This window comes from Lissotriton helveticus, chromosome 1_1 (assembly GCF_964261635.1).
Source record: "Lissotriton helveticus chromosome 1_1, aLisHel1.1, whole genome shotgun sequence".
Taxonomy (NCBI): Eukaryota; Metazoa; Chordata; class Amphibia; order Caudata; family Salamandridae; genus Lissotriton; species Lissotriton helveticus.
In genome coordinates this window covers 1,930,161,056-1,930,173,651 of record NC_136057.1, presented here as the reverse complement: position 1 = coordinate 1,930,173,651, position 12,596 = coordinate 1,930,161,056, and the positions used below count along the sequence as shown (strand labels likewise).

Below are 12,596 nucleotides of genomic sequence, written 5' to 3'. Positions count from 1 at the left end.
GATCTACAAAAATGACACCTTGCTGGATTCAGAATTTTGCTACATTTCAGAAATGTATAGATTTCTTTCTTCATCTATAGTTTTCATACCTGTTTCCGCCACAAACTGCAAATCGGCCTAAACCAACAAAAATAAGAAAAATCGACTACCACTTATCGCATAAACTGTGGGAATAATTATTATTGTACTACTCTGCCTGTTCTTGATTGATGGGAAGATGATGATCTTAGTACAACAAACCTTAGGTTGATGCTATTTTCTGGAAACAAAAACACTTTCAGTGGCAGCTGGCACAGGTAAGAGCGGTGAGGCAGTGGAGTGGGGCGAGGCAGGGGCGGGGAGGTGTGGAGTGGAGTTGAGAGACGAAGGGATCAGTAAAATTAAACAAATAAATAAATAAATAAAACCACTTAACTTGCACTCGCCGCATCGCAGAGTCGGCAATGCGGCGAGCAAAAGGTAAGTGGTTTTATTAATTTTTGTATTTAATTTGACCTATTTCGTCATCTGTGGACTTCCCCCCACCCCGACACAACCAGCCTCACCACGCAACCGTTCTTACCTGTGCCGGCCGCCACTGTCTTTCTCGTACAATACTTTTTGACCAAAAAATCCCAAACATTCTGCTATATTTTGCCTATTTCCCAAGTTCACTCAATGGGAATCTACAAACCCTGAATACACTTACGATTCATAATATGTGGGGGGAAAAAGGACGCACATTTGGCCTAGAAAAAAGTTGTGAAGGCTTAAGTACGAAGTGCCTCAAACATTGAAAAAAGACTTGCACTGAGGACACTAAACCTCAGCAGGAAATTCCATGGTTCTAGTTGTTACTGGCTACACATGAATACTAATAAAAGATGGATATGGTGATGTATATGTATGCAATTGGAGTGCAGATCCCTCTGGGATACAGAGCTCCGCGACTGTTATATGATCTGTCAATAAAATCTGTTTTAAAAAAAAAAAACATCAGCAGCAAATGGTTAGAAAGGTGCCTGTGGAAAGTGTAAACCGCTGACTCTGCATTGTCTGTGTCCCAGCTTAATAACTTCTTTTATAAAATATACTAGATAAACATATAAAAGCAGAGATCCAATCTGTTTACAGATCTGTTAAGTCTTCATAAATTAGTGAAGAATTGCCTTGATGGAGAGATAGTCTTGCATGTAAACGACTTTTCCTTCCTTCTTTAGGAACCTGCACTAATAGAATGTCTGGCCCTACCCTTATGCATGGTGGCTATGGAAGTGAATTCTAATAAGCCGGCGTCCGTGGAATCTGTGATCCTATACTGGGGCATGTTAACTAAAGATAAGAATAGGAATCTGCTGGGGGAGTGCAGTGTTGCATTCCACACTCGCAGCTGTTGAGTAATGCTGTAAATACCAAAGATGTGGGGCTCATGGAATGTCTGATGCTCCATCGACACCTTCTGATGGGAGAGTGAATATTATTAAGACCACAGTCATGAACTGCCTTAACCTGCACCATGACATACTGGATGAAGCTCTTGAGTGGGGTTGTTGTCAAGCCTGTTCCTATATCTTGGAGACTGTCAAATGACTGATTTTACACTGATGTGCTTGCTAATGCTTCTCATCCCAATGAGACAGAACCCATGAAAGGTCTGGTTCCAAAATTGAATCTTTATGAGCTTTGGCCCATGCAATAAAAGCTCTAACCATCCCAGAGGGATGGGGCTCTGAAGTTGTATGGTTTAAGACCTGGAGAAGGCAATGATCCTCTCCCCCTTCTGGCTAAAACTGTACATATTCCTAATAGCAGCCAAAAGAATGCCAGACCTTCTGTTTTAACATTATGAAGATTCAACAACTGAGGCCTAATAAATGTTTGTTTCTCTGTTCACACATTGTGGTTAAACCTGTGACTATTAATGATCTGGACCCCAAAATTTTTTATATATTTCATCCACACATTCTGGCTATAGCTGTTACTATTATAAGGCTGAGACCAGCAGAGTGTACAGCCTTAGACTAACAAATATGTAGCAAAACCAGGCAAAGTAATATAGCCAAACTCCATTTAATTATCCACTCACACATACTCTCTCAGCTGTCATTAATCATCTCTGACTCACAAAGAGTTTGTTATTCACAAAGATTCTGTTATTCCAGTAATACCTTGTGGGCACAATTATAAGTTGTATCCACCCAAGACCCATGGAATGTCTGTTCCTGCACTGACACATGCAGGCTAAGGCAGTGAGCATTGATTAGATCATCTTCCGGTGAATCCCAACCAACACTAGAAAGAACGTCACCCAGGGCCTCGTCACCAGCCACCTCAACTACGGCAACACCCTCTATGCCGGCATATCCACCAAGCTCCTCAGAAGACTCCAGACCATACAGAATGCTGCAGCCAGACTCATTTTGGTCGTTCCCAAATGAACCACATTGCCCCCCACCGAGAGACCTCCGCTGACTCCCCATCCAGAAGGAATGACAGTTCAAGATCCTCACACTCGCCTACGAAGCCTTCCATGACCTAGGACCTGCCTACGTGGTACAAAAGGGGGTGGTGATGGACGGACCTGCCTACATCAACCATCGACTGAACTTCCACCAACCCTCTAGATACCTGCGCTCCTCTTCACTTGTACTTGCATACACACCCCTCATCCATAGCAGCCACATCGCTGCCAAGATCTGGAACAAACCTTCCCTCCAGCTCCGTACAGCCGCCTCGCTGGCAGACTTCAGAAAGAAGCTCAAGACCTGGGTCTTCAACAGAGAGCGCCCAGATAATACTAGGAGTTACAGTGTGGCACTTTACTAATGCAGTTTGATTGATTGACTGAAGCCTTTGTATGGTCTGATTCTTCAGGATTACATATTAGCTAAAAAGCTATTCTGATTATTGGGGGCCTGCGGAATATCTGATCATTTACTGAAGTTGGTCAGCTATAGTAGGTATAATCATGAGATGGGACTCACTAAATAATTGCTGAAACACTCACAATAGCTGGCTGACTTCTACTGACCTGAATTTTATGAAATGTCTCATCCTTCTGTTATATATGCTTGCAAAACCCATGAGTGACTATGAGCCCGTATCAGTTAAATGCTGGTCCTGTACTCACACTTAAAGGACAAAGCTAGAAGGCGTTGCCCTGTCAACAGTCAAAGATATAAGATAAATGCATCGTATTTAGCCACTGGTTGGTTTTGATGTGTATCAGCAGATCTATATCTTAATTTTTAGTTCTGAGTTTTTAGTGTTTATATTCCACGAAGGAAACCAAGGTTCCCCACTTTGGAGGGTGAGATCGAGGTTGAAAGGAGTGAAATGCCTCACAGCATAAGGAGTGATGAGAGCTGGGAGAGAAAGTTTAGGAAAGGCCTACGAATACTGGGGCAGGCCGGTGTCAAATGGAAAGGAGAAAGGAGGGTGAGCTCACAGTAGATGGTGAGAGTCAAGTGGTAATGATTGAGAAATGCCTTGTATTTGTACCAAGAACAGATCCATAGATAAGTATCCCTAACATGAAGAGTGATAACTTGAGTGGCAGGAGAAAAGAAGAAGGTGAAAATAAAAGCCTGGCCTCTGCAACTAAAGGCTTCCTCCACATGTTCTCATTCTCAATCCTGTATTTGGTTTCTGTCTTCTATAATTTGTGACGGTCCACTATTCTGCATGTGATCTAGTTTGGGTGATTGTTAACGTTTGTTGTCTTTGGCCATTCCAGGACCAGTAAGGGCCGTGACATCAAGACCATCAAGTCTTTGCGTGTTTTGCGGGTGCTGCGTCCATTGAAAACCATCAAGAGGCTTCCCAAGCTCAAGGTAATTCTTCTACCCTCAGACTCTGTGCTCCTTCATGTGGGTGACATGGTAGGGCGATAGCAGGATTTGTGCCGTTGCTCGGTAGATACGGATGTGTCACTTTCTAATGGTTTTAAAGGTTACCTATCAGTAATGGTCTATTTTTTCCACTGGTAACCTTTTGCTAAATACAAGAATGTCACATTTCACAAAGTTTATTAAGATTTCTGGTTTAATTCTTTCACTCGTGCTCTGTTTTCCTAGCCATTGTGACATACATTTCACTGCATTACAAAATTATTTTGACGCAATCCAACTCTGCCAAGATGGAAAATATGTGCAGACTTTGTGCCTCAAATTTTCCTTTTTTCGAGTTTTTCTTTACTCGGTGGCAAATGAATGCAGATTTTATTTTTTTCTGTAAGCTTACCTTTTTTGACATGGATGGTTGCACAAGCCAAGATTTTCACGTAAATGCGGCAAAACTTAAAATGTATAAAACGCACAACTTTGCAACCTTTGTGAATTTGCAAAGTTTTATGTAGAGTTTCACATAGATTGAAAAATATACCAGTATACACCACTATCTACAATTTCCTTTTAGTCTCTGATACTTGTTCTGCAGTATTCCTAGGTTACCTCTTTTCGATTTGAAAGCATTGAATGTAACCTTTGCTGTAGCGGTTGCCATGAGGCCGTAGTGGTAGGGCGGGGAGGGGGGGTTAAAAAAGAAAAATCCACTTACCTCCCAGTTGATGTCTATCCAATGTTCGACACAGGAAACAGGAAGCACACAGGCTTCCAGACTCCACTACGCCAATCATGACTATGCTGTTATCAGCAGGACAGCAACATTGTGATTGGTCTGAGCACCGTAGTTCGGCACTCAGACAGGGACTGGGAGCCAGAGCAAGTCCTCCACCCAGGCTGTGCAAAACAGCCAGGTGGAGAACATGCTTAGTTCGCATGAATGTTTGGCCAGCTCAAGACGGCCGACCAAACCGCCATGTGCACTCAAAAAGTGCCCACCTATCCTCCCCATGCACCCTGGGCAGCCCAGCTCCAACTGCCCCACCTGCACCTAAATAGAGCCAGTTTGGTAACTAAAATGATGATAACATGGTGTTATTATCATTTTTTGTTTTTCCTGTGGGGTGACTCTCCTCTGCCTTAGCGGAGGAGCCGCAGCTGATTGTGGAATGTAACTTAGCATAGTAGGAGCCATGTGGTAAATCAGCGGGGCTGCTGCTCTACCAAACGTGCAATTCCTCTCCCTTATTTAGCGGAAGAGGATGCTGGAGTACCTATGGTGAATGAGCTGAAAGACGACTGTATATTTTGTTTCTTTTTTGTCACATTTTTTTTCCATTCAAAGACAGAGGTCAAATGTCAGGCTAATCTTCTGACAAACTGCTACTTGTACTTTTAACAAGGAGATTGGTGTTTACTTTTATTTCTCTGACTGCAAAGAGTGAGTATTTTGTGTAAAATGAACTATATGCTAATCTTGCTGGTGTGAAAGGAAAAGTAGTAGGATGGCATTTTTTTCTGAGTAGAAATGTAATTTCTACTCATTAACGTTTGTGCTCTACTTAGTTTTATCAGTAAATCTGCGCGTCTGAGAAAAGTCATTCAGTGGTTAATTTGCTGTCTGTAAATGACAGCACGCTACGACAACATGCTTTTGTAATATATTTATGACAGTGTCTTCCAAAATGCAACACCACCTACATATGCACCCTTTCTGCTGTTCTGCAGAATGGGTAGGGCTCATTTGCGATTCAAGTTCTTATTGTGATGCTTGGATTTATCAGACTCCTTAGGAGCTCAGTGATGTAAAATCAGACCTTCCAACTCACATGGTGGCATGATGTGTCACACGATGTGGGCTCCCTTCACACAGTCACCAGCTGAGGAGCCGAAATCACACAGTGGCAGGGAAGACGAGCTGGAAACCAATGCACAAAGTGGCTTTCCAGCTCGTCTTCGGAGACTGTAAGCAGACGATAGCCATTAAGGGATGTGGAGACTGTAAGCAGACGATAGCCATTAAGGGATGTGAAAACACCCAAGGACATCGGTGAGAATCTCAGTGACCCTTTGTGTTTTTTGGGGGGGCAGCGGAGCATGGGGAAATTGGTGGATTGCAGAGTGCCTCTTAGGTAGCTATCGGTACAAGGCACTGCCCTCTTCTATTCCCCACTCCCTCCTCACTCAGTGACATTTAATTGTAGGTTGGTAGGTCTGTAACATTGATAGCTGCACCTCCATTCTGAAAATTGTTCCAGCACCACTGCTCAATGAACTGTGTCATCATACATTTCTGACGTAGTGGCTCCTCTGAGCTGGCAAGTTAAAGTGGACGACAACCACGGCCATTTAATAAATAAAACAAATTTCGTAGTGTGCCCTGCATCGCAAAATGTGATGCAGGGTGCGCTACGAAATTCGTTTTTTAATTAAATTGTTTACTTACCTTCAATTATCCATACTCCGGTTTTTACACCCCCACCGTTTCCCTCCCCCGCCCTGCCTCTCCGCCCCACCGAAACTCCCTCCACGGGGCGTGGCTGGTGGGCGATGACCCAGCCATGTTTATTTCCTGCCATGCACGGCACGGCGGATACAAGCAAAATATTTTGTATTACCAACCCAGAGCACTGCTTTGGGGTTTTTACTTCTCCAATGGAAAAGGGAATGTCCACTCGCCAACATAGAGGCTAGCTAGTTTTGCAATTTGGGCAAAAGTGCTCCTAATATGCAGGCATACGCACTCTCGACAAAACAATCACCCCCTAAAGTGAAAGGGACCTTTAACTATGTGGGCAAGGTGTTGCACTGCCTGAGTGAATGAAGGTGTCTCTGACACACAAGAGGATTTGCAGACCATCTGCTAAATGACCCAAATCTATCAGTTTCTATTTATGGTAAGCTTTGTGTTATTGCATATAAACAATTTCATTTACTTCTGGATGTCGTCATGCAACATAACCCTCTGTAATCAGGTTTTTATTATTAGTAATTTTATAACCATGACAATGACAGGTAAGTACTTTATTGACCATCTTTGGCAGCTGTCAGTCTTAGATCTCCACAGGCCAAGTCTGAATTGCCAAGTGCCAGAAAAGGCCAAAAACGGAACAATTTGTCTTCAAACTAAATTATTGGGCTAGTATAAAAACAGCAATAAGTGTCCTTCTGTCTTGACTTTTTATTTCCCTGCTCGAATCAGGGGTGCTCATAGAGTTTTTTCCTTGCAGTCACACCCATGGACCCTTCACCTGCCGCTCCTGCAAGTTCAACTGTATCAGGACCCACACCAAATCCACAAACTCCAAACAGAGCTCCGACACTAACCACCTGAAGTGCATCCTGCTCAACACCCGCTCAATCCACAGACACGCCATTGAACTTTGGAACCTACTCGACACCACATCGCCGGACATCGCCTTTCTTACAGAAACCTGGATGAACACCTCATCAGCTCCCGACATCGCCATAGCCATCCCGGACGGCTACAAGATCATCCGAAAGGACCGCACCAACCAAAAAGGAGGAGGCATCGCCATCGTTCACAAGAACACCATCCGCATCACGACCTGTTCAGACAATAACTTCGCTAACGCCGAACACCTTCACTTCCAGATCCACACCGGCCCCAAGACGACACTCAGAGGCACCCTCATCTACAGACTACCAGGACCCCGCACACAATTCAGTGAAGACATCACTGACTTCATCAGCCCACACACCCTCCCCTCTGAGGACTACATTCTACTGGGAGACCTCAACTTCCACCTGGAAAAGAACAACGACAGCAACACCACCACCCTTCTGGACAACCTCACCAATCTCGCACTCAAACAACTTGTCGACACCCCCACACACTATGCTGGGCACACGCTCGACCCAATCTTCACCTCCAGCAAGCACATCTCCTTCAATCACACCACAGCTCTTCATTGGACAGACCACAGATGTGTTCACTTCAACTACAAAAAGACTACGACCCACAACCACCCACAACCAATCCTCCGCAGAAACTGGAACAAAATTACCACCGACCAGCTCTTCACATCGCTTCACCAAAACCCTCCTGCTAAATCATCAGACCCAAACCAAGCAGCCACCAACCTCACACAATGGATCACCCACAGCGCGGACGAATTAGCACCCTTGAAAAAACATCAAATCAAGCAAAATAGCAAAAAAGCCCCCTGGTTCAACGATGACCTTAAGAAATCCAAAAAGCTCTGTCGCACCCTCGAGAAAGCCTGGAGAAAAAACCCTACCACTGACAACCTGACCACCTTCAAGAACGCCACCCGCAAACACCACCAACTGATCCGATCCACCAAGAAATCAGCATTCAAGGATCGACTCGACAACAACGCCCACAACAGCAAGGAACTATTCAACATCGTCAAAGATTTTACCAACCCCACCGCCGACACCAACGACATCACTCCCTCCCAAGACCTCTGCGACTCCCTAGCCTCATTCTTCCACAACAAAATCGCCGACATACATAACAGCTTTGAAAACCAGCCCGGAGAACAGTCCACTCCACCCACCGCCAAACCAAAACACCCCTCCAACAACCTCTGCGCCTGGAACACAATCACCACTGAAGACACCATCCGCCTGATGAACTCCATCCACTCAGGATCGCCAACCGACCCATGTCCCCACCACATTTTCAACAAAGCAGACTCCATTATCGCACCCCATCTCCGAGACGTCATCAACTGCTCCCTCAACTCCGCTACCTTCCCGGAAAACTGGAAACATGCCAAACTCAGCGCACTTCCGAAGAAACCCACAGCAGACCCCACTGAACTTAAGAACTACCGCCCCATCTCGCTCCTCCCATTCCCTGCCAAAGTCATTGAGAAAGCCGTCAACAGTCAACAAATCCCTTGACCCTTCACAGTCCGGCTTCAGAGCCAAACACAGCAACGAGACCGCCCTCATCGCAGCAACAGACGACATTCGAACACTACTGGACAGCGGAGAAACAGCTGCCCTCATCCTACTTGACCTCTCCTCAGCCTTCGACACAGTCTGTCATAGCACCCTTATACAACGCCTCAGCAACATCGGAATACAAGGAAAAGCATTGGACTGGATCATCTCGTTCCTCGCCGGAAGAACCCAGAGAGTCCGCCTCCCCCCTTTTAGATCAGAGGCCACCAAAGTCATCTGCGGCGTACCTCAAGGATCATCACTCAGCCCCACCCTCTTCAACGTATACATGAGTCCCCTCGCATCCCTCCCGCGCCAACACAACCTCAACATCATCTCCTACGCAGACGACACCCAGCTGATCCTCTCCCTCACCAAAGACCCAAACACCGCCAAAACCAACCTACACGAAGGGATGAAAGAAGTAGCCGAGTGGATGAAGAACAGCCGTTTAAAACTGAACTCGGACACAACGGAAGTCCTCATCTTAGGTTCATCCCCCTCCGCCTGGGACGACTGATGGTGGCCACCGGCCCTGGGAAACGCACCCATACCTACGGACCACGCACGTAACCTGGGCTTCATCCTGGACTCCTCCCTCTCGATGACCAGACAAGTTAACGCCGTCTCATCATCATTTCAACATCCTACGTATGCTCAAAAATATCTTCCGTTGGATCCCCTCCGAAACAAGAAAGACGGTCACCCACGCGCTGGTCACAAGCCGACTGGACTACGGAAACACCCTTTTCGCCGGAACCACAGCCAAACTACAGAAAAAACTCCAACGCATCCAAAACGCCTCAGCCAGACTCATACTAGACATCCCCCGCCAAGCTCACATTTCCGGTCACCTGAAAGACCTCTACTGGCTCCCCATCAATAATAGAATAACGTTCCGTCTCCTCACCCACGCACAGAAAGCCCTCCTCGACCTTGGACCCGAATGCCTTCAACACGCGCCTGTCCTTTTACACCCCCACCCGCCAACTACGATCGTCCAATCAAGCCCTCGCCGCAATTCCACGCATCCATAGATCCACCATGGGAGGTAGATCCTTCTCCTACTTAGCGGCCAAAACCTGGAATTCACTCCCCACCCACCTCCGCCTCACACAGAACCACCTCTCCTTCAGAAAACAACTAAAAACTTGGATATTCGATAAATAAAATACCCCCCTCCCTCAAGCGCCTTGAGACCCTCTGGGTGAGTAGTGCGCTATACAAATGTTAAACTTGAACTTGAACTTGCAGTCTGAGCTCATCGCCTCTGTCTTACCTGTGAGTGATTCAGATACTTCACATCAGGCAATAGTTTTTTTCCCAAGTCCTACCGAATAAGTGGATTTGATAGAATGACGTGCTTTCTTTAGGTGTAATAACACAAAGGGCCTGGGTTAGACTTCGGTTGATGGGGCACCCCATCAATAACGCGACAGATGTTCTATTGAGCAAACTTAGGATTCTACTAACAGTATTTAGAATGAAGAAAGCTGCAATGTTTCCAATGATAGATCATGTGCAGTTTAAGGGCACCAGTGATTTTTGCCTAACAGAATTCGGTTTTCCTCTAATAAATGACATAATCAAATACTTGTAAGTCCGTTCTATAGGCTTTAAGGTCCTTGGACATTTTTGCACTATTTTCCTTCAAATTGTCATATTTGTTGGTTTCGCCTTTTTAATATTAAAATTAGCCATTGGAATTAGTATATTTCATTGTCCAAGATTTAGGGGCTAGAGAAGATAGGGTCACTTTAATAGACTGGCAGGGGAGCACCTATGTAAATCCGCTGTGCTCCTGATCAACCAAATTTGCAGTTCCCTCCTATTTAGAGTTAAGTGAAACCTTAATTTTGCACCGGAAGGACCTGCACTCTGCCATCTGCAGTATAATTTTCATGAAACAAAAGATTTGCAATAAAAATTGGCAGACTCCTCTTCATATAAATCAAAAAATTCTATTGATTTAATTTCCAGCAAATTCCTGTTACAAAATGTTAATAATACTTATCAAAGAAAAAGACTGGGCCAGTCATGCAATTGAGTTTGCAGTACATGAAAACCTGTGAATCGTTTTGAAAAAATCCAGGATCGCCATGTTGAAACTAGGTCGGGGACAATCGATATTTGCCCGGCGGTATCGCCTTTTAACCCACAAATTATTAATCAATGAAGAGGCAGGCGCTGGAGACGGGAAGGCAGGAAACAAGGTTTATTCTCTCCGGAGGAGAACACATCAGTTAGACAGCAGGTATCGTCATGAGGTGCTCTAACCGCATCTCTGAGGCCTGGCCTCTTATATACGGGTTTACTGCTTTATTACATATAACACATTCTTGGCGATACTTTGATGTACGGAAAGACATTCTCGGAATCCCCGCTCCAAGCCCGTTCCCACACATATTTACAGTTGAAGTCCCCACCCTGGTCACAACAGGTGATGATTATCGCGCAGCTGGATATTCCGCCGAGTCATGGAATGTGGGGGGGTTCGATCGGATCTCATGGGGTGGGGGCTTTGATCAACTCGGGGGTCCTTTGATGTGGGAGGCTTTCTACTGTACGGGGAGGGGCAATAGATAGTGTCGGCAGAGCTAAGTGTCGGCCTGGGAACGAGGAAGACAAACGGGCACAGGAAAAGGGGTTTTGCATCAAAGGGCCTGGGACCGTAAAAGGAATGAAGGGAGGGGTCGCGCTGGGAACAGGATGGGGCTTTGAGGCAGAGCTGCGCTAGAGAGGGGTTTATGACCCAAGGCATGTGAGAGCGGGGGGGGGGTTGTCAGCGCGCGGGCCTTTGCGAGGGTGAAGGGTTATGCTGGGGGGGTCAGTGGCGTGCAGAGGGTGGTTCTGATCGAGGCACCAAAAATGGCGGGTGCGCACGACAAAAGTGTGGCATCCGGGGAAAAGGCAAGATGGCGCAGATAATGTTTACCAAAATCGTACTAATTTTCCACAGTCCTCCCTTTAACATATCCAAGACATCTTGCTGGTCTATTTCCTATTCATGTCTATTGTGGTGGACATAAGTAAAGAGTAGGGACCCAGGTGAAGGAGCTATAAACATTACATTTAAATTCTTTCGTCTTAGGAGGCGGGTCTATCGAAAAACTTGTTCGCAGGAAAGTCATAGTAATGCAATACAAAAACGATTCTGTAGTGAGAGCAGTGAGTACATTTCATAATGTGAACTGATAGGTTATTACATATACAAGTTCTGTTCAGATTTTGTTGGAGCATAATCAATACAATGGTGGCTGGGAGAGAAATGAGACGTAGTAGAAACGATGATTGAGGGTGTCAAATGTTCGAAGTTAATGAGTTCTCAGCATCCTTTGTCGTCCTTTGTTGGCGCCGTGGAGCACCGGCGGTGGAGCTACGGGTCCAGCTGTATTCTAGGTCCCGCGTTGCAGGGCACGACCTTTCCCTCGCGTTTCTGGTCGAAAAGGTCCTTTTCGCCCTGTGTCCGTTGAGTTGATTGTCAAAAAGTTCAGATGGAAGAAATGTGCGTGTGAGCAGTCCTTTAGGGTAGGTCGGAGAAAAAGGGGGATGGAGCAGGGCCAGATCGGGAACAGACTAGGGGGACGGAAAATTTCAGATAGGCAGGCTCATGACCGAGTTCAGAGAGCGGGGATTTTTCGGCATACGTCGGACGTCGAGCAGGGGCATCAGGCCAGCCCTTTCCTCTTATTTTGTCGAAAACAGTGCCTCGTCCCGCAGCTCCTCACTGTCGCGGTCTCGCCTTGGCCAATGTCGCAGATGTTCCATAGTCTGTAGTCAGGCCACGTGCTCCCACATCCGGTCCTTCTCTCCTCCGACAGTCGTACCCTTAAATGAGTT

General features: G+C 45.9%; 1 protein-coding gene across 1 annotated transcript in view; it reads left to right on the top strand.

The window, feature by feature from the left end:
* The window catches only part of CACNA1E (calcium voltage-gated channel subunit alpha1 E), a 1,292,345-nt gene that overhangs the window by 918,324 nt on the left and 361,425 nt on the right, over window positions 1-12,596 (top strand). Inside the window, exon 24 of the mRNA XM_078643465.1 lies at window positions 3,716-3,812. Within this exon, the coding sequence (XP_078499591.1) occupies window positions 3,716-3,812 (97 nt within the window). The remainder of the gene's footprint in view (window positions 1-3,715; window positions 3,813-12,596) is intronic.